At 42.7% G+C, this 27,157-nt stretch overlaps 1 protein-coding gene across 6 annotated transcripts in view; it reads right to left on the reverse strand.

Annotated features, from left to right (window-relative positions):
• The window catches only part of RAPGEF6 (Rap guanine nucleotide exchange factor 6), an 808,967-nt gene that overhangs the window by 117,917 nt on the left and 663,893 nt on the right, over nucleotides 1-27,157 (reverse strand). For all 6 annotated transcript variants that reach the window (XM_085618031.1, XM_085618033.1, XM_085618030.1 and 3 more), the window contains 3 exons: nucleotides 8,282-8,440; nucleotides 7,316-7,468; nucleotides 2,695-2,859 (listed from right to left, as the gene is read on the reverse strand). In XM_085618031.1, coding sequence (XP_085474157.1) covers nucleotides 2,695-2,859; nucleotides 7,316-7,468; nucleotides 8,282-8,440 — 477 coding nt within the window. The remainder of the gene's footprint in view (nucleotides 1-2,694; nucleotides 2,860-7,315; nucleotides 7,469-8,281; nucleotides 8,441-27,157) is intronic.

Raw genomic sequence — 27,157 nt, forward strand, 5'->3', positions numbered from 1 at the left:
ATGCTGGGTGGTGGTAAAATCATGGGTGTGAAGTGCAGGACATTTCCCTAGCGTCTGCCTTTGGCAGGTGGGTAAACATTCTTGACCGCACAACTTACTAATGAAAAGAAAATACAACGACGAATGTGAGCAGTTCAGGCTAATAGAGAGCAACTCGTGTTTCATAATGGCGCAGAACTTGCCAATTTCTAGCCACGTGTTTACTTTGCAAAAATTACTCACCTCAGCAAGTCTGTCACATTTAATGCCCGGCGGACCGCTCAAAAGTGCTTACACAAAATGTCCTATGCTCGAAAGGAAAGGAGCACTGAGACTTCAGTTTTATGCAGTTTTCTCTGCCATAAAAAACTGTTAGGTCAGCCTTTCAAGCAGGGCTCTGCCTGGAGCGGAAAAAAGCCGTGCAATAGATGAATAGACGGCCTTGGAGTGGCGCATTAGGCAGACTTTCACGGCCATGAATTATAAACGCACCCATCTCTGAGGAAAAAACCGTTATTTTCTGACAATGTGTTCTCTACTTACCTACCTAGTAGATGCTGCTATCCCGCCCTGCTGGCTCCTTACATTTCCTACTAGACATAGTTGGAGTCTGTGCTTCCAAGTATTATTATAAAAACAAAAATCACGGAGGCAGGATGTAAATACGTGGGGGCGCAGCAGGGCTGATAGTAAACATTTTACTGCTTACTCAGGTTAGTTTCCCTTTCTAATCGCCACTGGGACCCTCCATCAAGCATTTTGAGCACTCAAGGGCCACAGAATGAGGACCAGTTTTTTTTCTGCTCACACAAACGTACGCTGACGTAATTGTAAAGTATACAAAAATGTGATAACTTTACATTACATTCGTGAAATCTTACTTGCAACTAATTTTTGTTTGGGATCCACTGCTGTGACAGTATTTTTAGAAAGTACAGAATATATATCTATTGGTTACATATATTATTTTGCAACACAATGGGGTTCTCTGGTTTTATTTGAATGCTTGAATGTTTGGCTATACAGGTATATGTTGAATTGTGTGTGATTTCAAGCAAACGTGGAGGTATGTGGGGTTGAGGGGCTCCATTTGTGTTTGTGCGGTGACGTACATGTTAACACCTTACATGATTATAGATGTGTAAACTGGTAGATCTGCTCATGCTTGTCAGTCAGAAAGACTATTTTTCTATGCACTTGCATTTATCAGTGGATGTGTGTTTGAATGAAAACAGTGGAATGTTCGTATTATATGGGAGGCTTTCTAAATCACGGAAGCTTGTTTCAGTATGGTATTGAGCGAGTTACTTCTGACAGCAGTTGTGCAGTATTTTATGGCGATTGTTTCATGCTGTAATGGTGCATGTGTGAGAGAGAAAGAGTGCCTTTTTCTAGGTTGGCTCTTTCATAGTAGTTGATAACACTTAAATCTGCCTCAATATTGCTTAATGAGTGTCAAAACAACTTTTGTTGTTATGTTCTAGTAGGTTCATGTTTGAAACTGTTACGTTTCTGTGGTAGTTGTTACATTATTATAACGTGGTGCATTCATAGACAAATTAAGAGTATTGAAGTTTAGCACATGACAACACTTCAAAAAACTCAAATGTTAATCAACTCTCCAGCTTTGACAAGAGGGCTAGATAGACTAAGGATGCCTAGTGCCAGCTGTGGCAATACATTATAGCATCCTTTCAGCTCATACTTTATAGACATATTCCATCAAGTGCTGTTGCAAGAGCAAAGATACCAATAATACCAGTAATAGCCATTTACCAATGTAAACAAGTGCACAAGTAACTAAGCGATTAACAAAGTGGGCTCCCTAGTCATGATGCTTTAACAGGGAATTAACTGACCAGTAGCAACAACTGTCCTAGTTTAAATGTTGCAGTCTGCACAGGAGTGGAGGAGAGCCCGGATTCTACTGATGGTGCTCTTAGCCTCCTGCCACAATAGTCATGCAGCTACAGAAGGACAACAGATAGTAGGGTTGAATGAAGGGCAGTGGTACCTGCTGCTTTTAGTAAGCAGCAGATAACAATCAATGGGCGTGTCTTCGCTAGGAAGTAACTCATACATACATGTGTCACCCTTGACCAACAGACAGGCTAGCAGCCCTTACTAACCGGATTGATACTCCTTCCTGGAAAAAACCTGAAGCCAGATTCAACAGTCTTGCATCTGCTGTTCTTTGCCTTTGTAACTCTCCCAATTTGACACTGCAATTGGATGTTCATACAGTTCGAGTGCACTTATGAGAAATACAGGGTAGAGTTGGTCCCCATTTATCTCTGAAACAATTCTCTAAAATGACATGATCTCACTTGAAAGTAAACCTTCTGGCATGTTCTAGCATCACAGAATGTCGACTTCAAACATGTGCTTGATTGTGCAGCTAGGTTTACTTCTAGACTTCTGATTAACAGTGTCATCATTTAGCACGTAGAGCACACAATCTACCAGTAGTTTGTAATTGCAGCATTTTTGCTAGTGCAGAGGCAAGATTGCCGGCAGTTCATAAGTTTCCAGCGGAGGCCTGGGGCTAATATAACATTTCCAGCCAGTTAACAAAGATGTCCTCTACTGAACTGTTATCATACCAACTTCCATTTACAGTGAAAATTAGGAAGATAGGAACAACATTAGCAGTTCATAACAAAATGTTTTATATAAAGACCAAACCATTAGAGACCAAAAACAGTGCAAACTAACCTTGTCCCTGAGGCTGTCAACTTCAAACCATTCTAGAAGTTTTCCTCCAACTTCCAAAGGGCTTGAAAGGAATGTTCTGTACGTCAACAGGAAATCTTCAATGTACGTTGGGTCCACAATAGAATGCTCTTCAATCAAATGCAAGATGAGTCTTTCAGGTGTTCCCTAAGCATTAAAACAGCCACACATTATTTTGAGAATGCTGCAAGGGTAAAGTTTAATTACACAACTCTGTGTCACTCAAAATCATCATTGGATCTATCACATCCTTCTGTTCAGAGAAGCGCAGCACTTTGGTCTTGGGAATTGTTAGATCCATATTAACGAGGGATACCTATAACAATTAGGGTTACCCACAATAAATCTACACAATTGTAGGCATTATCCAAATTCTAAAGCACAATCTAGCAGGGACATAACTTAAGGAGAAAACAATGAGGATTGATATTATTTACCTTCACCAGAAGCTGCAATAGTCTAAACCAAGTTTTAGGACACAGGAAAAATGCCTAGAGTTCCTAGTCTACAGCATGAAAATCAGGCAGTTGATGTTAACCCTAGGAAGTGCCATATGAAATAACTGAAAATAACAAAATGTGCAATATTTCTCGTACCGAGTCAACTCTATATATTTATGTTTCGGCCTTGTAAGACTAGATCTGCAATCCTAGGTCTGTTATTATAACAAAAAGTTGCGAAATAACATAGTAAACATGAAAAATACATTAAGTGTCAACTTATGTATTTTATATTATCCAAAATATTACATCTGCTCTGTGGAAAAAAAATAATTGAATAGAAACAGCAGATTGTCTTGCATGGGCAAAAATGCATTTGTATGCGTTTAAGCAGACACAAATTACTCAAACTATTCTAGTAGACAACACTATCCAACTCCCCAGGTAATTTAGATTGTCGTTTTGAATGTCACTTCCTGGTGTTGGTATTCACTGTCCTGATTACAACAAACCGGGGCAGCCCCACCCCCTAGAATCTGGGGCCACACAATATTATTATAGCAACAATGGTTCAGGGATTAGAATAGAAGGAACATTAATGCAGAACCACCGAATCATATTCCTTAGCATTAATATAGAACCACAGAATTATATTCCTCCAGTGTGTAAAGACCTTTCTTGATGCCATCACATTTAAAAATCCAGGGATATTCTGTCCTGTTCAGCATAATCTGAATGTCCACACCCCTAACTGGTTTCAGTATCTGTTCAATAATCTGACATATGAGTCCATTCACTGAGTGGCCATGCTCTACAAAGCTTTTTGAGTTGTCTGTCCATCATAAATAAGGTCACAGGGACACAAGAGTGCATAAACCACATTCTCAGAGTTACAGTTATTATGATCTCTCAAACTGTGAACAATTTTGGCATGTAGGAACTGTTCGGTGTTAGTTGTGGAGTCACACTTAATGCATTTACCACGTTTAAAGTGGCCAACGGTTTAGTTAAGACCCCATACAGAAGCCAAATCTGGGCAACTGGATTTGGGTACACAGGCACAGACCAAATGGTCCTTTATGTTGCATCCTCTCTTGAAAGAGAATAACAGTAACTCATCCGAGATACCTATCGATTGAATCAGGGATGAATGTCTTTTTACAATTTTAGTGACGGCATTACTCTGCGTGCAAAAAGTAGTCACACACACACTACCCTCTCCATTGGGTTTTAGGACTGAGTAGAAATTCACAGTGGTTATACTAAGCCCTCTTTAGAGATCTTTTCATTAGGTACAAAAGGTAACCACGGTCCTCCAATTTTTTGGGACAAAATGTTGGCTTCATGGAAGTAATCACTTCGGGATTTACAGTTTCTTTTACTGCAACCCTTAGGATGGTAGCTCTTATATTGAAGTAGGGTGTTGCAAGTCGTTGGTTTAGTGTAGAGTTTAGTTGCTAGGTTGCCATCATTGCACATGCTAGTAAGGTTCAGGAAGTCAATCATTTCATTATTGGATTTGGAGGCAAAATTCAGATCAGGTGAACGAGAGTTCAACCATTCAATGAAACCAGATAGGGATACATCATAGCCCCTCAAAATGAAAAAAATATCAATGTAGCTTCTCCAGTGGCGCACATTGTTAAAGAAAGGATTAGCAGCACTGTTGTATACATGTTTCTTCTCTAAATCATCTACAAACAGTATGGTAAAGTTTGGGGCATAAGAAGCCCCCATGGATGTCCCCTTTATTTGTAGATAGGATTGTCCATCAAACTCAAAATAACTGTGAGTCAGTGAAATTGTCAAAAGATCGATTACAAATTCAGTGGGGACGACAACAGGACCAGGTCTAGTGTTTGGTGTCTCTCTTATCACCTGAATTCCTTCGAGCTGGAGAATGCTGGTGCATAATATCCCTAATTTCTTCACACTGGGGATAGATTATTGAAGATGGTGACCCTGTTCTCACTTCTTTGGGTATCCCTCGGAGCATTGTTTTTTTAACAGTCATCTGAATATGTTTAGATAAATTAAACTATAATTTTGATCACATAAATTTAGTAGTATATAGGTTGGTGTATGGTGTTTATTACTATCTAATTTTCTGCTATCCTTGCACAACTATCATGACATGCACAACACCTAGTTGATTGGTCTTGTGTTATGTTCAATCAATTTGTCTGTATTGAGTAATCTGTTACACCCACACATTCCATTGTTTTCAATTTCAGATTAACCTTGATGGTTGCTCTCAACATTTGTTTTTTTTCTCCTGATGATGACCTACTGAATTACAGGTTGAAATGCCGTCAACGTCTTCCTTTGACAAATTAAGAGGAAGCATAGATTGCGTTCTGTTCCTGTCACTTAACAGACTTGTTTTTGTGTTACTTATGCCTCTGCCATTGTCTTTACACTGTATTTAGTATTATGTCATTGTGAATGTCTGTAACTTTGTGAGTACCAGTTATACATATTTTTCAATAACGAATGTTTTTCATACAACTGTTATAGGTACCTTATTTCATTTGTTCTAATTTTTCTTCACCTTATTGTCTTATATTATTTGTATGTGTTGTGATTTCAGTACTTTTTTGTTTAAAATGACTCACTGAACCACTGTTGCTATAATATGGTATCCACAGTCCAGAGTCCAGGCTCATAGACCGGCATTTAAGTGTGAACCACAGTTTCTAAGACAGAGACAAGCATTCATGTTATACACTCACCGTCTTCATTTCAGCTCTACTTGCAGTCATGATACAGTATTCTTAGGTAGAATTATGGGGTGGAATGTGGTGTTATATTTGTCAAGAACAACGACCTACAGAATACTTTTTTAATTAGCTATCTTTGATGAAGGAGGGTTTTGGAGCATTTGGTCTGCCCTATTTTTGAACAAGACCCAGTGCCGCTAGTTGTCACAGCTACAGCCACTTTTAGGAGTGCCAACACTCAGTCAGCAATCACTATAGCAGAAGACATTCTTGTGAGCATTTGTTCACCGCGGAGTGAAGCTATAACCACTCAAGGAAAATCTCATACCTTGAAATCATCATCTAAAATGACTGGAAACGGCCAACCACTCTCTCACAGTGATCATCTCACTGGAGCTGAAGATAGCTCAACTTTTGTGGAAAGTTCATTCCTCACAGGCAACCTTTGCCCAGAGTCAGAGGCTGCCAGAACTACAAGATGTCCACACTGCAGTAATTATAAACTACGGTTAGGGGCTATAGCCATGAACAAAATATGCAATTTTTAAAAGTAGCTGCTTCACAAAGATTACAGGCTACCACCATTCATAGGATGTACACCATTTCATTAGGAGCGGAGGCACTGGTGTGATGCCCTCACTTATTGCCGCCACAAGTTCAGGCTGTTATCACTCTCCAGGGAAGTCAGTCTCCAAGTCCATGGAAGTCAGTCTCCTAGTCTATGGAACTCTCTCTCTCCTACACACATCATTTGACAAGGATTAAAGGGTGGCACAACTCTTGCTACAGGCCCTCTTTTACAGGCATGAAAGCAAGAAAGTGGTAATGCTGCCTTGCACAGACCAGGATTAACAAAGGGTATGAAATAAATCCGTATTTTTATATATTCGAATTCTAATTATTAACGTATGTAGATGTTTTGAACAGTATTAGTACAAACCACAGGAAGACCAAATGTTGTACATTTGGTTTCAATGTAATATGGGGAACTATTTCAGTGGTTAGCTGGGTTGTCAAGGGCAACACAAAACAGAAACAAAACCGTTTCTAAAAACGACACCTGGAAACCCCTTATGAAATTTTACCATTAATGAAATTGATTACATAACCTGCTTTTAAACAGCACGGGCTACCAACAATGGACACTGCAATATTTTCATTTGCAGATAAACATTGAGAAAAGAGAACTAAACTTCCAATATAAAAGAAAACCCATATACCGAAGTAGGCACAGAAAAGCACAAACAACAAATGAAAAAAAACTGCCAAGCAGATGCCCTGATGAACTCCTTTGAAAATGAATAAGTGTCACATACAGGAAACACATCACAGAACAATCTGAAGGCTTAACATTGAATATTTTGATGCGTCTCTATTAAATAAACCTATAGACGACGTCTGTAGGTAAACAGCGATTATAAGGCACATACAAATATTATTTACCTTAATAACAATGTGTCCTTTCCTTGTGCCACTGCGATCCAGCTCTCGGTGTTCCTTCACCATGACAATCTCTCCTTCCTCCTCCACCTTGTGGGTGTTCTTCTCCACATGGTTCAAGATCCGCCAGTAGTCCTGCTGGGCTATACAAACAAACTGCCCCAAAATAAGATGTGGGCAGTTAATAAACCGGTAATACATAAAGATATCCCCACGCACCAAGGCTGGGCAGGAGCAGCTGATCAGTGACAAGAAATCACTTGACATTACTCCTCCTCTCATTCTGCCGCCCACACACAATTCTACCAGCTAAAGAAGTGCTGACCACAGGAAAGGGGTTAAAGGGGAATAACAGCACCAGCAGCCCCATCTAGCACAACCTTACTCTATCAACACTTGGTCTCAGAAGAACAATTCTGTCGAAAAGTGGAAATGAATATTCTCCTCTAAACAAAACTACTAACTTGGGTACATTTCCGAAAAGACACGCACACAAAAATACACTGAGCAGGCGCTGACCACATTTCTGTAGTAGCAAAATGAGAGAGTTCCCATTTTTTGGCGAGAAGAGCAACTAACCAAATGTTACTCCCTCAGCAAAAGTGAAAGTAATTCAAAAAGTTCCACTTACTGAAAACCACACAGGGGGCCATTCACAATTATGAACAACTTTGAGCCTCTGTGCAATAACAGTATGTCATTTAGCCAATTCATTGTTAATAATGATGAGTTAATGTGCAATTCACTTATATTTGGAAATAGACTCTTGTTAACTTGTCCTCTCTACACAGTAGCAAGAGCTGAAGAGTTCTCCCAAAACATGAACACAGAAACCACATAAATAAATTAATAAGATTTAGAAGTCTGTTTCCCTCCCCAGGCACGGGAGGAACATCCTTATAAGGTACGTGAACTTTAACTCTCCGGGACAAGGAATACGATTCTCCAAAATGTGAATGGCAAACTTACCTGGCAGTCATCTACTTTGGTCCGTACCACACCATTCATGTACTGCTTCTCAAGGGAGGCGTTAATGCCAAAACTGTTTCCCATACACAGACTCTCACTTCTCCCATCTGAATGGCTGATTTCCACCGTGCCGTTCAAAATGACATGCCAAGAGTCGAGCTAGAAGAAAAACTCAAGTTTGTATCAAGCGTCCAACACTTACTTCTACCAGCATCTGTTAACACGCAGGAGGAATGTGTCAGCCAAAAGGCTTTGCAGTCTCTTTCTTTAAAAATTAGGTCTTACTAGCATTTAAAATAGGTCTAGTCATATAAAGAAATGATAAAACTATGCGTATGCACCAGAAGTTATGACGATTACTCCAATTAAAGTGAGTCAAGTTACTACTATAAAACGATAACACATATCACTGTTAAAAGGAGTTGAATAACGGCAAAATATTTACTTTAGTTAGAAAAAACAAAATGTGCATTGCCATGCAACAAGTCTGGCAAAATTGACTATATACAAATTTGAGTTAAATCTCTCAATTGTTCTTATTATATTGTAGCAGCTCAGAGACACCAGCAAATTGACATAATATTAAATGAAAAAACATAAGTGTCATAATATTAAATGAAAAAACAAATATCAAATGCACAACACAGAAGAAGTTTAAAGAGATTGACTGAATAGGCTTGAGCAGCAGACCATGCGACATACAATACGCCGCCTCATTAAAGGCAGCAGTTAAAGTCATTTGATTTTATTGTCACAGCAGTGCTGACTGTAACCGCAGGCAATGTGTGTTTAATCCTTTTCGAGTGTTAAATAGGTACTCTTAAATGAGCACATACCTATGGCATTACCAGATGAATTCAGGCTGCCTATATATTCACTCTACGTGGATGCGGGTTACTGTTTTAGTGGCCTACCATCTATCAAATGGGAGCGCTATAGAAAAACTAATCAGAATCAGCAGCTTCTCCCAGCAAAAAGGCCTGAATGAATTTCTAATGGAGCCTTGTTTTATCTCTTCCTGCTTCAGTGTCTAGTTCACCGACCTTCAGTTTCAGGAATTTCAGCGATACACTTTCACTGCCTGGGGAAACAACCGTAACTCCATCCTGTGCATAAAGCTGGGCACATCCCAAAATGGTTCCCCAAGCCTCCATTACTCTGGTTCACTCATACATATAATGCATATACCATGCAGGCCACAAACACAAAAAAAGAATCTTGGGATTTTAGCTCATGAAAGCACAACTTTACAAGAGCGGGACAGAAACCCTCCATTCCAGTCACAAATAGGGGTTCACAAAAATATTGCATGCTGCCAGCGCCACTCTAAGTACTAAACCCATGACATGGGCAATAAATAGTCCACTTTTAATGCGATTAAGGTATGTTTGGTGTGCCCTTCCAGATCAATGGACAGGTCTAGGACCTCACAAGTGACACACCTAGGTCTCTGCAAACACACCAGAATAAGGTGAAGCAAGAGCCAAAATCAAAATTAGGATACCAGATACACCCTTTTGGGTACTCAGGGCAGGGGAACATGACTACACCATGCATTGGACATTCCCATCCTAACAAATTCATACCTATGTCCCCCTTCTCTTTTTTTCCTCCGTTTCAACTTGGTGCCTATAGGATCTATTTGATGACGGCGCTTACTTCTGGCCCTAGATGTCACAATTAAAGGAATAGCTTGGCCTCTTGTAATCACAGTCACTAGGTTTTATCATCTTTAGACTTTTACTTTTCATGACAAAATATGAATATCTGGAGAACAGTTCTTCCTGCCAATAGGAGATCGTTTTTTTCTATGTTCAAACTAGCAATGCGAACAAATTGACTCATTGCCGTACAAGATATTTTTGATTTAGAACAGGATACACCACTTGGAAACAAGCATGCATGGCAGAGGAAATGGGTTTAAACATGCTACTAATAGCACTAGAAAGATGCCGGCTAAAGTATCAATTTTAGCTCTTACACAGATGGTATTAAGTGCTGGTTAGCTTAGTCCATCTGTGACAAAATTGCTATGTGACATAAAGAGAAATAACTAAGCCAGTTTTGGCGGACAGTGAACAGCATTAACAACCCTTTGCCCAGGGTGGCAAGCTCCAACATCTCGGATGCTACCTGGGCCTTAATCCGATGGGTACAGCTCACCCAAAGAGCATATTACAGTCACCTACAGAACCACAAGGAAAAACATCAAAGCAAGAGCCTCAGCTTGCGCCCCATGTATGCACTATGGTTAGGGACAAAGGATGTGAATGGGCAAACTGGGATAAGAAGCAATAAACATGAGTAAACAGTGTAGCACGCCCCAGAGTAACCACACCAACAAGGTTAACAAACGCTACCTTGAGATGTCAATCTGCTCACAGCCCGAAAAGCCAGACAAAAATTAAACTATCAACTTGCGCACAGAACATCCAGAAGCAAATTTCCAAAGGGTGCAGAGAAGGGGTCCCGGGCTGAAATGGGATTGCACCAGCAATCTTTAAAGAAGAACAATACTACTGGGGAAATTTAGAATCACTCTTAAATTTTGTTTAAGACAACGGCAGAGTCCCCGCCTCATTGAATGGTTCAGTGATCCTGCCAGTATTCAAAGGGGGAAACAAAACAAAGCCCGATAGCTAACGCCTAGTGGCCCTTATAGAAAACGAAGCAAAATACTTCGCAGGAGCCATTCTGGAGGACTACAGACTTGGGCTGAGGAACATCACATAATCCCACTGAGCAAGACTGGTTTCACCAAACAAACAGGGTCAATGATTAACATCGTGGCCCTTTCCCTGCTAAGTGACTTTGCAATGTCTTATAAACAGCCTGTCAATCCAAGTTTTATAGATTCGAATTTGATAAGGTAAGCCACAGCGAATTATGGTTAAAACTTGCGGCTTCAAACATGCCTGGCGGTCTTCTAAGGGCATTACAAATGCTGCATACACACGTGGATTAGGATTAAACTGGAGTATGGCTCCCGATTGTCCAGGCTCAAACCAACAACTGAAGGATCAAAACAGGGCTGTGTGCTGGCCTCAACTCTTTTTAACTAGTTCCTCTCTGATCTTATTAAACAAAGTTAACAGTCACACACCAAAACTGGGAGGAACTTTGCTGTCAAACCTGCTGCACGCAGATGACGTAGTTCTGGATAGCAGGATAAAAGTGGAGCTGTAACGTCTCCTGGATGCAACATTGAAATACTCCAATAGTAATGGTTTGACTATAAATATGAAAAAGACTCAAACCCTAAAATTCTAGGGAAAATATTGAACAGCCACAACTGGCACCTGGAATGCGAAAAAGTGGAATCAATCAATGTGTACAAATATCTTGGAGTTCCATTGAATCTTAATGGAAGGTTTGCAAACCAAATAGAGGAACTTAAAAGGAAAGGCAAAGCACTTGCTGCCGTTCTGGGTTTGCTGCATAGGAAGATGAAGGGCTCTTCGCTTTGTCCAATCTTGCAGGTGGCACAAGCCAATATTCTCCCCACATTAGCCTATAGGAGCGAGACCCTGAGGGTCCGGGACAGTACTGCGCTGTAAAATACAGTCTCAAAAATGTCCACGTTCATTTTCCATCTGCCGGCGCACACGTCCCCCGCACAAATTAGGTTGAAGTTTGGTCTGGTAAAACAAATCTTGGGCAGGCAGGCGGTTGTTGTGAACTGTCGCCAAAGTCTCAAACTCACAAAGGAGTGCTCTCAGGGGCCATTATCTATGGCTAGAAACACTGGGGAGGTATTGCTCACCTATGAGAGCTTTCCTACTAAGGCCATTCACCACCCTTGGCCTCTCATCCGCTTGGTCCCTAAACCTGAGTCGCAGCGAGCTGAAAAGAACAAGAAAATGAAACATCAAAGCATTGTCCCTACTGGAGGACAAGCTGTCTCTAGCAAGGAGGAGACAGGGGTGGCTAACACTCAGTAATTACATGAAGGTATCCCCTCAAGGTTACCTAGCGATACCTTACATTAGTTACACAAAGTAGCAGTTTCTAAAATACAGACTGGGGATTAAATCTGTATCAAAACATTACCCGCCTTGGAGACAAAAGGAATGTGGGGAACTTTGCAGGGCCTGCAGAGAAGCCCCAGAAAATATAATTCACAAGCTGTGTCTTTGCAAAGCCACCCTAGACGACCATCGGAAAATTCTACGCAAAGACCTCATCAAGAGAGGGATAAGATCACGTGGAGAGACTGCTGTGGTGTGTTTCAATCCTATGGACCTAAGACTGACCTGTGCACTTGTAAATCTCTCAGGATTGTGGAGAAAAGGTTAATGACCGTAGAATGCCAATACGCAGACGAGGTCCTGCTAACAGGGTACAATTTAGTTATTGGGGCCTTACTGGCATACTTTTAGGGGAGACTTGTAGGGGCACTACAAAGTTTTGAAACATTTTGCACTTTCATTCTGTGGAGGTTGAATGCGAAGAAGCAAGTGAGGCCTAGCAAGTAGGATGCTGTGCAGTCACCGGGGCCCACTGGCACAACCAACGGGGAGAAATGCAGGGGCATTACAAAGCTTAGGCACTTTTTGCAATTTCACGTAGCAATCTCTAAATGGCATGTCACTATTTAGGAGATTATTAGAGCATATTGCGATTAAACGAACCCCCCCCTGCAAATTCACACTAATGCACTTTAAGTTAACCCGCCCCGCACAGCATGGCTCCGTCAAAGGTAGAGAGTGCTAGAAACTTTCTCCATCACTTCAAAGATCTAATTTATATAGTCCTAGTAGCCACTCGCCACCTACAACCTGCTGTCTTAGTACTTAGCTATGTTACTATAATTTGTGGTTTTCGCAATTGCTGCACAGAGCCGAGCAAGCATGAGGAGGCAGGAGGACGCCATCCCTCTTCACCTCCTTAATTTCATATCGCCCGGCGATAAAAACTCCTTCGAGGCTCACAGAGGCATAGTCTTTCCGCAGCTCCCCTGGCATCTGGGGCACCCGCACCTCCACCCCCCCCCTACCCGCAGCTTGCAATTCACAAAGCGGAACGGTGAAAAGCAGCGGGGTTTATGAGCAAGCTTTGTCAGTCTGCTCCAAGTCTAAGGGCGAATATTGGAGCACCTGGAAAGTGGGGTCTTTCAAAGGCAGAGAAGGGGAAAGGGAATAGAAAGTGCAAGCGTATGGCCGGCCGCAGCGACAATGGTCCTAGGCAGAATCGTGGAGGAGTCCTGATTAGATCAGGGGCAGCCTGCGACTCTACCTTGTGCACCCCACTTGCCTCAACACTGCTCAAATCCCCCCCCCCGCTTGCCTCCTCCACTATCCCCGCCAGGACCAATTCGCCAACCCGAGCCTCAGCACCAATAAATAACAAAAAGGGTACTTTCTTGGGCAAGAGTAGGCAAAAATTGGGCAAAAAAAAATTACTGGGCAAAACTCATCCAAGGTGCGCAGGAAAAGAAGGAGCAGCAAAAGGCCTAGACGTCAAACCTTCACATTTTACCAGCTTAAAGAGCGAAGCTCAAACCATCACTCCTCCAATTCAAGATCAGTATCAACACCAATACCAGCAATAATAACTCGACTGCACTCATTACCACCCATGACTAGTGCCCATCAATAATACACCTATATTCACCAGACAAACAGAATCCAAATTAGAACCCAATGAGATCAACGCCTCAGGCAGGACAGCCAGGGCAGCTTGCACCAGTCCAAATAGGAACCCGACACAGCCATAGCCAAACGAGGCAGCAGAAATCAAGAGAGCGGGCCAAAGACTGGGCACCCAGAGTTAGGCTACAGGCTTCAGCATTTCATACCAACTGGAAATTCTCACACAAGGTATTTGCGGCACGCAGGAATTGGACAACCATCAAGATCGCCTCTGAAAAAATGAAGTGCACAGGATCTGCCAATAAGGAAAAAAGAGTAAAGCAGCAACAGAGAACAGTAAGAGGACTGAAGAACTCACTAGAATCGGGCAATCCCTCAATAGGGAGTCTCCCGATACATCAATATTTCACAAGGCTGAAGTTAGAATCCAAAGTTGACCGCGCAGGGAGGAGGAGGGGATCACCATCAGCCATGGCAAGGAGGCAGCAACCCTGGGAGAAGACCCCCCCCCCCCCCCTTATCTCAAATCAAACAGTCTAGGACAGCCTGGGAGAATCAATAATCACAGAGATGGCGAGACTTGCAGACAGTAGAAACGGTCACAGACAGTAATGATACCTTAAACACCGCCAGCAAATACAAAAATCATAATAAAAATCATAACATGGCACAACACTGGTTAGAACAAACCGGGATCATCGAGATCTCATCAACCTTAAATGACGGCGAAGTACTAAACAAATCGCAGGGTCCAACATCACCTGGTGACATTTGTAACAAGAACGCCACTGAAATAGAGGCCCACATCCAACATATAAAAGACCAGTACTGGAAACACTGGAAGTTTCTATAAACCTCTGTGGTCCGGGGACTAAACAAAATTGCTCTACGCCTCCTAACAACGTTGGAAAATTACAAACACCACAAAAATTAGTCGATCTCTGTACCCCAGATCCATCATTAACTGTGCTATTAAAATCAAAAGCAAGCTCAGCCAGCAAACTGCAATCAATGACAGGGGAACCCTCGGGAGCCGCCACTGGTCAATATCCTGGAACACAGTATGACCTTCAAGACTCAATAAAAAAAGGACGGCCCGGAACTCATCTTAAATACAATAAAAACATCACTATTGGCAGCAGTAAAGGCTCTCACATGGCAATACCACAAATTAGAGATACAGGTGGACTTAATACACATGCTTGCACAAAGTGTTTTGACAATCAACAAAAAGGTGGACATGATCAACTCAAAAATGGACCAGTGGTCCATCAGAGAAAAAAAGTCAAGGGGGGACCACAAGTCCAACAAAAAACTTTAGTGAAGCAATAGTGGAAATATTAGACACCCTGCCTGACTTGTTAACGACCTTTGATTCTATCTTTTTGATTCTATCCTGAGGAAATTGTTTTTACTGTTTTTAATTTGGGAACTGTTTTGCATTTGTGGGGGCTTTGAACTTTAATTTTTAAACTTATTTTAAAACTCACTGGGTTGGGGCAACGAAGTCTCTTGCAATGCGCAGCGAGGACGGCTCTCCGGTCCACCGCAATCGGTTATTCCGATTGATTGATGTGGACTGAGTCCGTCCCTTAGTTTTCTTAGCCGCGCAGGGCACCAGGGGAGCGGTTAGCGCTCTGGTGGTCAGCCCTCCCGGCTATAAATCCCAGGCATTTCCGGCCGCGCAACGGACGTGCGCCTAAGGAAGGCCCATCTGCGCCCGTCCGTGGCCGGACGCTGCCGACTGCCAGGGAATGCCGCCCGCTCATATTCAGATACCCCCGCTGCCTAGGCTGATCTATTCTCATGACAGGTTGGTGGAACTCGGGCATTTTGTACCTTGTGTTGGAGGGTTAATTAACCTCCAGTCAGGGAGTGCCTTCCCGGTAGGGAAGTGCCGAGGGTGTGCTTGGGCCAGGAAAGAATGTATACCTACATTCCCTAATCCACTACTATACTCACCCCTTAAACCCTCACGGAACACACATGAGAAGGGGATGAAAAGGGAGTGGGGGGGAGAGCCAGGAGTGCCCTTTAAAGGGCTCTATCTAAATGTTAGATCTATCCCAAAACACGTGGCCGAAATCTGGGATTTACTAGATGAAGCTAGGCCTGACATATGTCTCTTTACTGAGACTTGGCTAAATAATGAAGCGACCCCTGCACTGGCAATAGCATTCCCAGCTGACTACTCAGTGGTCCGGTTGAACAGATCTGGAAAGCTGGGTGGAGGTCTGGCCATCGCATCGCTCTTCCCGTATCATATTAAGACCCTAGATACTGTTTCTTCCCCCAACCTAGAGTTGCGGATATTTAGGGTACTGCGGGGCCAAGCCATTGAATGGGCGGGTGCCCTAGTGTACCACCCTCCTGGAGGTAATAAGAGAGAATTTTGCTCTACTCTGCTGGAAAGGCTGGCCCCGTACACGCTCCAAGCGGATAGGTTCTTGCTGGTTGGGGACTTTAACCATCACCTGGAGGCTCTTTCCAGCACAGAATCTGCCTGTTTGATAGCAGCGATGGAATCTTGACCTTTCCCCTAGAGTCACTGGCTCCACTCATGAGGCGGGCCATGTGCTGGACACTATCTTTACTAACATCAATGAGGTGGTGGTGGAACCCCCGCAGAAGATGGGCTGGACTGATCACTCAGCTCTTAACTTCTCGTGGGTGTGTATAAAACCATCTAGCCCCCCACACAGTCATAGGGACCTCCGTAGACCCTGGAAAAAGGGGACACCGGCCGCCTTCAGTGGGGCCTTTATCTCTCCCATATTTGAGGAGGGCGATGACGGTGATATGGCTTTAGATAGGTTTGAAGCCGCCATAACTAACGCCTTAGACTCCATTGCTCCATTTAAGAGGGTAAAGATTCTGGCGAGGGTAGTGCCCGCCCCTTGGTATTCAGATAGTCTCAGAAGAGAGAAAGCCTCTTGTAGGGCCAAGGAGATAAGATGGAGAAGGTCCAAGCTGGAGCAGGATCAATTGCTCTATCGAACCGCACATAGAGCTTACCTGAGTAGTTGCAACTCAGCTAGGAGATCTTATTTGGGTTCCCGTATCATGGAACCTAAAAATTCATCCCAGGAACTCTTAAGGGAGTACACTAATCCTAGGGCCAATAATCCGCTTCCACAGGAATTATGTGAGAACCTAGGGTGCCATTTTACCAACAAAATCGATGTGATTTATCGTACCTTTGGACCTGAGGAGGGCGCTCATGGCAAAGCTCCCATTTTGGAAAGTCAGAGTCCTTCAAGCCTAGAACTCATCCCTAATGTTACGGGGGAAGAAGTTTGTTCTCTATTAATCCGAGCGAAATCTGGCTCCCCATCAGATCCAGTGCCTCCTGCTGTTATGTCAGCGCTATCTCCAGTCCTTGCGGAGGCTCTTGCGAATGTTTGCAACATCTCGCTTGCAACTTCCACTGTCCCTCGTAAGTGGAAAAATGCACGTATAAAACCCCTTCTGAAGAAGGCTCTAGCGGACCCCACCGATCTTCAGAAAATTAGACCCATCTCTCTTCTGCCGTGTTGTGCAAAAATTATGGAGTCCTTAGTCAACCGGTATCTTTACCATTATCTGGAGCAGAATAACATACTGGATACTTCCCAGTCGGGCTTCCGTGCCTCACACAGCACGGAGGCGGCACTGTTAGAAGTAACAGACACTATAAGGATGTCCCTGGACAGGGATGTCCCTGTCATGTTGGTGCTGTTGGATCTGTCGGCTGCCTTTGACACCATCTCCCATCAGATCCTTTTGGACCGGTTGCGAGAGATTGGTGTCTGAGGCAGGGCCTTTAAATGGATCCAGAGCTTTCTGGCGGACAGAACTCAATGTGTCCAGCTCATGTCCTTTATTTCTCAAACCACTAGCGTTGCCAAGGGGGGTTCCACAGGGCTCGGTTTTGAGCCCCACCTTGTTAAACATATATGTGGCTTCTCTAGCTTCAATTATTAGAAACTGTGGGTTCGAAACCATATCTTATGCTGATGACACCCAGGTGATAGTCCTTATTGAGAAGAGTCCTGCGGTCATCCGACTTAAATTCAGGCACTGTATGACCAGCATAGCGAGGTGGATGAAGAAGAACTTTCTCCAGCTCAACTCCTCTAAGACCGAGATAGTCCTATATGGTAAAGCGAAGGAGATGTGGACCCCTGATTGGTGGCCATCAGAGCTAGGAGATGCGCCCGTCCCCAGAGGATGGGCCAAGAATCTGGGCATAAAAATTGATAACAACCTATCAATGGATGAGCAGGTAAAATCGGTGGCAGGCACTTGTTTCGGAACCATGCGAATGCTTAGAAGGATCCTTCCGTGGATTCCGTTTATGGCCAGACAGACCCTTATCCAGTCGCTCCTCGTTAGTCGACTGGAATATGGTAATTCACTGCTGGTCGGGATGAGGGAGGACCTGGCCGCCAAATTACAGGTGGTCCAAAATACGGCGGCCCGACTTGTCCTTAACTAGCCGGCACGGACCCCCTCGCTACCCCTCCTGCGCCAACTACATTGGCTCCCCAGTACAAAAAGGTCACTTTTTAAGCTGTTATGTCTAGTTTTTAAATCCCTTCAAGGGTTGGGTCCTGCCTACCTGATGAAGAAGCTCGAATGGTATAAACCCACACGATTGCTGAGATCCAGCAGCCGTAAACTGCTCTGTGTACGCAGAATCAGGAAGGCTAGGGTGGGTGGACGGGCACTTTCGTACTTAGCCCCCACTCAGTGGAATACCCTGCTGGACGAGATTCGTGCCTGTACCAATTTTTGCCATTTTAAAAAGCTGCTTAAGACCTGGCTATTCTAATGTCTCCGCAACATTGTGCTCCTCTCTCATGCGCCGAGAGATCCCCCTGGGGATGATTCGTTGCGCAATACAAATGAGTAAATAAAATAAAAAAATAATAAAAATAAACTAATGCAGTCAAGCTCAGCCAAGCAACATACAAAACAGGAACAACCCTGAAAAAGGGGAACCACATTCTGGACAAGTAGTAACACCTAATGAAACAGAATCAACAGATTGCACAGCAACTACAATCGATAATATGCCTCTGGGGAAAGTCAGACATGATGTCAGGACACTAGATCAAAGGCCAACCGAAGGAAAACTCACCAGACGGCAAAGAAAAAATTACGGAAATCTCTGAAAACAAACAAAAAGAAATGTGTAATGACATTTATACAAAAAAAGAATGAAAGGTCTACCGCATTCAGACAAACCTGTAATCAGCCAGACACTGGCACAGTTCGCCCCGACAGAGGCCCAATGATTATGCCATTTTTAAAATAAGAGATAAAACTTTAGCCGAGGGTTCACCGGCGAGCAATAGCCAGGAAACCTCCTTACCAAATCACCCGAACGAGAAGCCAGTAGAGGGTCCTCTAAAGGCGATTCTCATGATGCTCAATACTCATACTGATATCAATCCTCAAATACAAACTTATGCTGAGGTTGTGAATGCCAAGCATAATAACACCACCAAAAGAGTAGAAGGCTGGGAGGCAAAGGTACCACCCGAGACCAGTAAAAACACGAAAATAGGACATAAGGTCACGGAATCACAACCAAGAGAGAAGATAGAAAAATCGACACTAGCATTCGCGCAGGAATCTTGCCTATTGAAAGTTTACCCACCGGCAATGGAAACACAATGCAATGGCCAAAATACAGCAGCTACACAATTCACATTAGCATGGAAGACACCGCTGGACGACCAAAGGGCCCAGACCTGTGAGCAATCTTTTAATAATGATTTGGATGAGAAAACGCAAACCACTCCGTGCTGGAATAACGGCCAAACAGGGCTCCCAGATCAAACAACTGCGTATGATGGGCAGAGCAATGTGCGTAAGGGAAACGACTCGGGAACCGGCCATCTGCCAGACACGGAGTATACAGTGATCCTTACGCCTGAATTTGGGACAAGAGGCCCGGGCGACATCTTAAATCGCTCAAACATCCTCTACCTCCTGTCGTGAATACCCTCATTGGCCTACCTAAAATCAGCCCATCTAGAATCGGTGCATTTCAAAAACTACTCCTGGATAAGTCATAGGGAGTCAACCTTTAAGTGTACCAACAAGCTAGATATCCAAAACATCATGGCAGAAAGAGATCTACTCAGGGATTGGGGGATCCGGGTAGACAAATGTCCAGTTGAAAAGTATCCCCAAATACTACTACAGAGGCCGCTTAAATGAACAGCAACACAGAAAAGTATTCTAAGGGGCATAAAATCGATCCCGAGCCTACATTGTGATAACATCAAAATCAAGCTAAAAGAAGGGGGATGCAACCAGACAATGCATGGAGATAAAAGCACCCCAGGACGCCATTTCAGAAGACTGGGCCTGGATCTCAACGGCTTTGCACACCAACGGGAGGGAAAATCCCTAGCATAAAAGAAGCAAGAACAAGAACCAACCTCAGAGTAATAAGCTGGAATGTGGCAGGTCCTAAATCGCCCTTAGCGAATAAGGAAGCCACGAATTTGCTCAAAACAGGAGATATCCTGTGCCTTCAGGAAACAGGGACGGTAACACCAAACCCCATCAAAGGCTTCCAGGCAATACACACCCTGGTCGATAAGAAAAACATCTTTGGAAGACCGATCGGTGGGGTATCAATCTTTGTAAAATTAAACCTGCAAGTACAAATTGAGGAATGGCCTGCGAATTCCCCTGACGTCCAGATCGCTACTATAAAGGGAATAATATTAGAGGGTACTCCAACTACAATTGCAGTAATTAACCTCTACATCAATCCAAACAACAAGGTAAAAATAGCAAACACAAGGAGGATTACAGTCAAATTAAAGAATACCTCTATGAAAACCCCGGCCACGAATGCATCATCACCGGGGACTTCAACATGAGAGACAAGTGCCTTCCGGACCGACATCAAAGAGATAAAGGTCGGAACATTATGGAAGCTTGCATCAACAAATTCAACCTGGAGTCCGTGAACCAAATGGGACAGCAAAATAAGAAAAACAAACCAACTTTCAAAAACATCTCCACGCTTGACTACATCTTTCTGAGCCAAATCTTACTTAGGAGATGTGAAGAATACAAGGTGACACATACTTCCGCAAGCGACCACCATCCAATATCCATCCTTGTCAATATAAGCACCATGATGCATGCTGAACACTTAACTGCGGGTAAAAAGCTTCACTCATACACTGATTCAGCACCGATAAAATGCATCAAATGGGGACCGATAAGTCAAGTGAGATACAATTGGAAACAGGCTATATGCATGACCAGTCTCCAGGAAAGATGGTCGGAAATCATCTCCTCGCCTCCCTGTGCACTGGTCACAGGGAGGCAATCCACACACAAAGGAAAACGTAGCAGAAACAGGCCAGCCAACCTCTTTGACTTCAAAGAATTTAAAGAAAACAAAAAGCGGTGTCATCTGGCAGAGCAACAGCATAGGAGAGAAAAATGCTCACTGACAGAATCACTTCTGAAAACAGCCATAAGATTGCACAAAAAAACTGTCTGGAAGTTGAAACAAACCAACACAGATGATAATTGGAAATACACCTATGCATTGCTTGCTCCCAGCAAGAGCAGGGAATTTTGGAGTTATGTCAATGGACTTAATGGTGGAAGCCACATACCCAATGCCGTACCTGCCAACAAATGGGCAGCCCACGCAACAAGGCTATATGTCGATCAGGACAAAAACAATGGAGCTGAAGGCTATCACCCTGGTGAGTATGAGATCGAGGATCTCATCCCCACAGAAAAAGAAATGTTGATTACATTGAAGGGAATCAGGAAGGACGGGCTCCAGGGCCTAACGATCGAGACTTCTGGGCCCCCCACATGCGTTGTCTATTTAATCACTGTTATAATACTTCAGGAGTACCTGACTTGTGGAAAGGCTCTATCCTGCAACCCATCTACAAGAAAGGGGATGCTTCACAGCCGGTGAACTATAGACTAATTTAATTACTAGTAGTGGACGGGAAGGCATAACCAAAAGTGCTCCTGAAAGAGCTAGAGGGATGGATAACAGATAACCCAATAATACCGCAATACCAGACAGGATTTCGGTGGAACTCATCGACAATGGATAACGCCATTGCACTAGCAAACCTGGCAAATAAGGCCATAGAGGGCAATACGCGGATGACCTTGTCTTATTGGACCAAACCAGAATAGGCATGAAAAGCGCATTGGAGACACTACACCTCTATAATATGGAAACCAAACTCCAAGCCACTACACCTCTATAATATGCAAACCAAACTCCAAGCCAATGCAACTAAAACTAAGGTACTGGTCTTTGGTCATAAACCCAAGAAATCCTTATTGGGCTGGCATCTTCGGTCCATCAAGGATTGCCACAGCAAACGGGTATACCTACCTGGGAGTACAATTCTCAGATACTGGCAGAACAACACTACAGGCCAAAACACTAGTGGCAAAAGCGGCCAAGGTCACACCCGCCTTATGCAGATTACACCAGAAACTTGTAAGCCATTCAACGGAGGGCATACGACGAGTAATGCAAGCCAAGCTAATTCCAACACTGAGCTAATTCCAACACTGAGCTATGGCCATCTTGCCTTCCCAGGCTTGCTGACCGATAAATTGGAACATCTGCACATTATGGCCTTCAGAAAGCTTTTTAGGTTGCCACAATCAACAAGGCGCACAATAATTCGACTAGAGTTTAATTTAACAGCAATGGACATAGAATGCAAAAAAGATATAGTGAAATTACATCATCATGTGATTAAGGCAAGCCTTGGTACTTTCAGAGAAGCACTTCGAAAAGTCTTCACCGACAATACTAGTTGTTGGGCAAGGTATCTTGTGTCAGCCAATAATACACTGTGCCTGCCAGTTGATTTTCCAACGGACACGCAACTGACAACGGCCAGCTTTAAAAAACAGCTAAAAAAACAGGGAAAGATCATTTCAAGACACCAGGACATCGAAAGGATCAGACCCATTTGTGGCGCAGATGACCTTGTCCACTCACACAAAGCTACTCTATGCCAACCATACCTGAAAACAGGTCTGGGCAGACAAGCTCTTCAGAATGTTTTGAGGACCAGGCTACTAACTTTACCAATACAGGACTACAGGGCACACTGGAAAACGATACCAACAGGAAGCAGTGGATGTCGCTTGTGCCAATATCACACAGAATCCGCAGAGCAGGTCATCTGCTGTTGTCCATTTTTGTTAAGGTCGAGGTGCCTATATCTAAGAACGAGGTTCATCCAAATCAATGTAAGAACATGCAAGGAGGCTCTAATGTTGTTCTATACTACCACAGTGCCAATGGAGCTCGCACAAGTTGGGAAGTTCTTTGCAGTAGCTGGAAAGACTATGCCAAACGCAAGAACAAAAGACAATAGCAAAATAACACTAGCCACACATCTCCTGCTGGTGTGCATTACAACTCTACTATCATTACTGTTTCATTTTGCATTATGTCTTACCTTTTAGATGTACTAATAACATTGCACTGATTCACAACGTAAAAGCCATCAGCTGTTTTCATAATCCTTTTGATTACTGTATCACTTTGCACTAGGACTTATCTTTTAGGTGTATTAATAACATTGCACTGTTTTACGATGTAAAAGCCATTGGATGTTTTTACAACCCTTCTAGATTTTCTCTTTTTAACCCAACCAAACTTTTTTTTTTTTTTAATTATGAACGTAATATGTATCGCATTTGTAAATGATTTTAAGTAATCATACAATAAAGAATTCTGTACCATAATGTGTGGTTTTACTTGGCTTTTGTTTCGTATATAATTTTGGACTAAGTATTTTGTATTATAAAAATGTAATTTATTATTTGGCGATTAGCTCACTGTCTATTAATGAACGTTTAATAATTCAATAATGGGTAAATGAAAGACTTCAGAAGTTTTAACGTTGAATTTGATTAATTTTAGTGTATCAAGCTTATTTGAATAGCAAACTACGCAAATAAACAACATTTTAATTTAGTCAATCTGTCAGAATGGTGTAAGTGTGGAGGTTCTGCGCTGGGGAAGGGTGAATGTTCAACACTGGAGAAGCATCAAAAGGTTATATCAAGACACAAGATGGTCTTTCACTCACTTTTATAAAAGAATTGATCTTAATTGCAAATATTTATGCTAATACTGCTATTCCTGGACACAAAACATTTGGTTTCTGTCTTACTTTGATCTGAGAAAGGCAAACACCATAGTACAATGTGACAAAAAGTTATAATGAAGTGGTGGAGACCTAGCAGGATCACATCACTGAATGAGAAATTGATAGATAGCTTGATGGTTCACCTTGCGGTGTTTGAGTGCCTTTGTTTCATAGACCAGAGATAAATGCCATACCTAAATTTAGCAACATTCATCCGACACGGATAGCTTTCATATAGGTGTGTGCTTGAGGCATTCTGCATAATCAGGGTAGGAATCCCATGTAACATTTTGAAACACCAGTAAAGCATGGTATTTACCAAATCTCAATGTAAATGGCAAAAAGCACACCAACAGGGTGGCTATATATTGTGCGCTGCTCCCCTCTGAGACCCAAATAGTTCAGATTGCATAGGCACCTACATTAAAGGAATAAAGTGATAAGCTGTATTGTTGAGGAGGGAGCATCACATGTGAATTTATGACCTATACCAATGCTGGCAAACTGTACTTATAGGTAATCAATTTTTGATCTCCAACGTTAGATCTTGCATAGATTCACATGCTGGAATCTGACTAGCAAGCAATGTAAGAATAACCATTATCCCAATAAAATAAGCTGTATCACAGCTAACTGAAAGAAGTTCTTGAGCACTGCCTTTATTTCTAGTTTCCCTTTGGGCATGCATGTGGAAACAAGAGCTGTACTACACATTTCTAAGAGATGAACCAAGCAGAGTAAGTAGTGGTTGGGAAAATAACTCTCCTGGAATGTAGTGAAAGCTGTCAGGTAGCTGTATTAAGTCGGAGTTCTGCAAGCTGATAAACACCTAGTGATGACTTGCGTAGATATAGGTTAGCCTTTGCTGGCATGGATGATGGCCATGAGAAGGTGATTAGAATTAACGTAAAATGCGGTCTTGACCTTACAAAATTTGATAACGCTAAATGTCCAGGGGACATGAATATAGGGACTGATAGGGGCCCTTTTAAATGTCCATTTTAATTTAATACCAGGTCTAAGACTTGAGTGACCCAGCACACTTTAAGCCCTGCTCCGTCCACTTTTACAAGCTGATTCAGCTCATCTAGGTGCACCTCTTCTCTCACTGCCACACTCACACCTATCTGCTCCCCCTCACTTTATTCAGTTTGTCTTAACCCTTTTATTTGCCTTTCTGCTCCCTTTCCCCTCGTCCTATGTGAGCACTTTCCATTGTGATGCGCCGCCATTCTATCTTTTGCTCAGCGCCCAGCAGGATATTCTGCTTTTCATTGATACACGGGCAGGGCACCCTTCACACATGGGGGCACTTAAATTAACTGTCTAATTGCTGATATATATATATTACTGCTCCAACACATTTATCACCTTATTCTTCTGAAGCCTGATGAATTCCCTATGATAGTTATAGTAGGCACACAGATTTGTATATATGTATATATGTATAGATGGAATTATGAAGTATCTGATCTTTTGTATTGGTTCTCTGAACTTCTTTTGATTGATCTCCTAATTTTACTGAATAATGAATTTCCTACATAAGGTATTGAGGAAGCGAGTGCTTACCCACTCTGATATTTGTTTGGGAATTAATGATCATAAATGCAAGATATATAGTGACTGTACAACTTGGTAGCCGTAGCCATGATTCTTAATTTGAAATGCGCTTTTCCTCCAAGCTTCTGCCCATCCAGGGCTTTATAGCGTGTAAATATGTATAGAACTTAAATTTATGTATGAGCATATCTGTGTTTAAATATGTTACCATCTTGTTATGCTGGGACGTAGGACATTCCAAGATGGCGCTGATATTAGGAGGAAATGTCGGGGACAACGTGATTTACGTTTGTCCCTTGTCGCTGTTTATGGATTGCATGAACGTTTAAAAATCATGGCGAGTTGGCGCCTCGGTAAACATGGATGAAGGTTGTTACCGAAACGCGTCTGTTTTGTGATCGTGCTAGTTTCCAGTGAATAAACTTTGGGAACTGCCCCCCGTGAGTGCTGTCTTTCTCCGAAAAGTTGGATGTGAGAAGGTGAGTTGCAGCGGTAATATATATATATATATATATATACTACATTAAAGAAGCAATGACACAGTTGAATGATGGGACAAGCTACATTCGAGTGACAAGAAAAGTGTTCGAAGAAAGTGTGAACACATACAGATCACTACTAAACAGATGGTATCATAGAGGAATGCTCAACAAGGAGGAATTTGCCTATCTGGAGTGCAAACATCCCCGTGTACCAACTTTTTACCATCTCCCGAAACTGCACAAGAATGCAACCTGCCCACCGGGTCGTCCCATTGTTTCATCGATAGGAAGTTTGACGGAACACATGTCAAGGTTTGTGGACTTTTTTCTTTTTGATTTTGTTAAAGAATTGGCTTCGTACACAAGAGACACTAAGGACTTTTTAAAGCGAATTGATGAACTGATCTGGGATGAAAGCATGGTAATGATAACACTAGACATCTCGAGTCTGTACACGAGCATTGACCACCTCCAAGGACTAGAGGCAATCAAATGGTTTCTAGGAAGAAAGTCTATGAACTTATTTGAACACAATTGTATGATTATTGAATTTGTTGAATTCTGTTTATGCAATAATATATTCCTCTTCCAAGACCAACTCTTCAAACAGATACGCGGTACTGCGATGGGCACCTGCTTCGCCCCCAGCTACGCGAACCTTTTCGTGGGCTGGTGGGAGGAGCGGGTGGCCTGGGCAGAACCGGTTAATGCAGAATGGAACACTAGAGTTGTGAGCTGGAGCAGGTACATAGATGACCTATTTATCATCTATAGAGGTACCGAACAATCAGCTAGGGACTATATTGATATATTAAACACCAATATATTAAACCTGAAATTCACAGGAGTGGTGAGTAAAGAAAGTGTAGAATTTTTGGATTTGAAGGTATTTCCTGAGGGGGGCAGACTGTGCACTGCGTTGCACAGGAAACCAACCGCGGGAAATTCCGTACTACACGCGAGTAGCTGTCACCCGGGGAAAACTATAACAAGTATCCCATGCGGGGAATTGTTGAGAATTAAAAGAAACTGTACACGTCCATGTGACTACACAGTAGCAGCAAGGGAGAG

This window comes from Triturus cristatus, chromosome 7, assembly GCF_964204655.1.
Source record: "Triturus cristatus chromosome 7, aTriCri1.1, whole genome shotgun sequence".
Classification (NCBI taxonomy): Eukaryota; Metazoa; Chordata; class Amphibia; order Caudata; family Salamandridae; genus Triturus; species Triturus cristatus.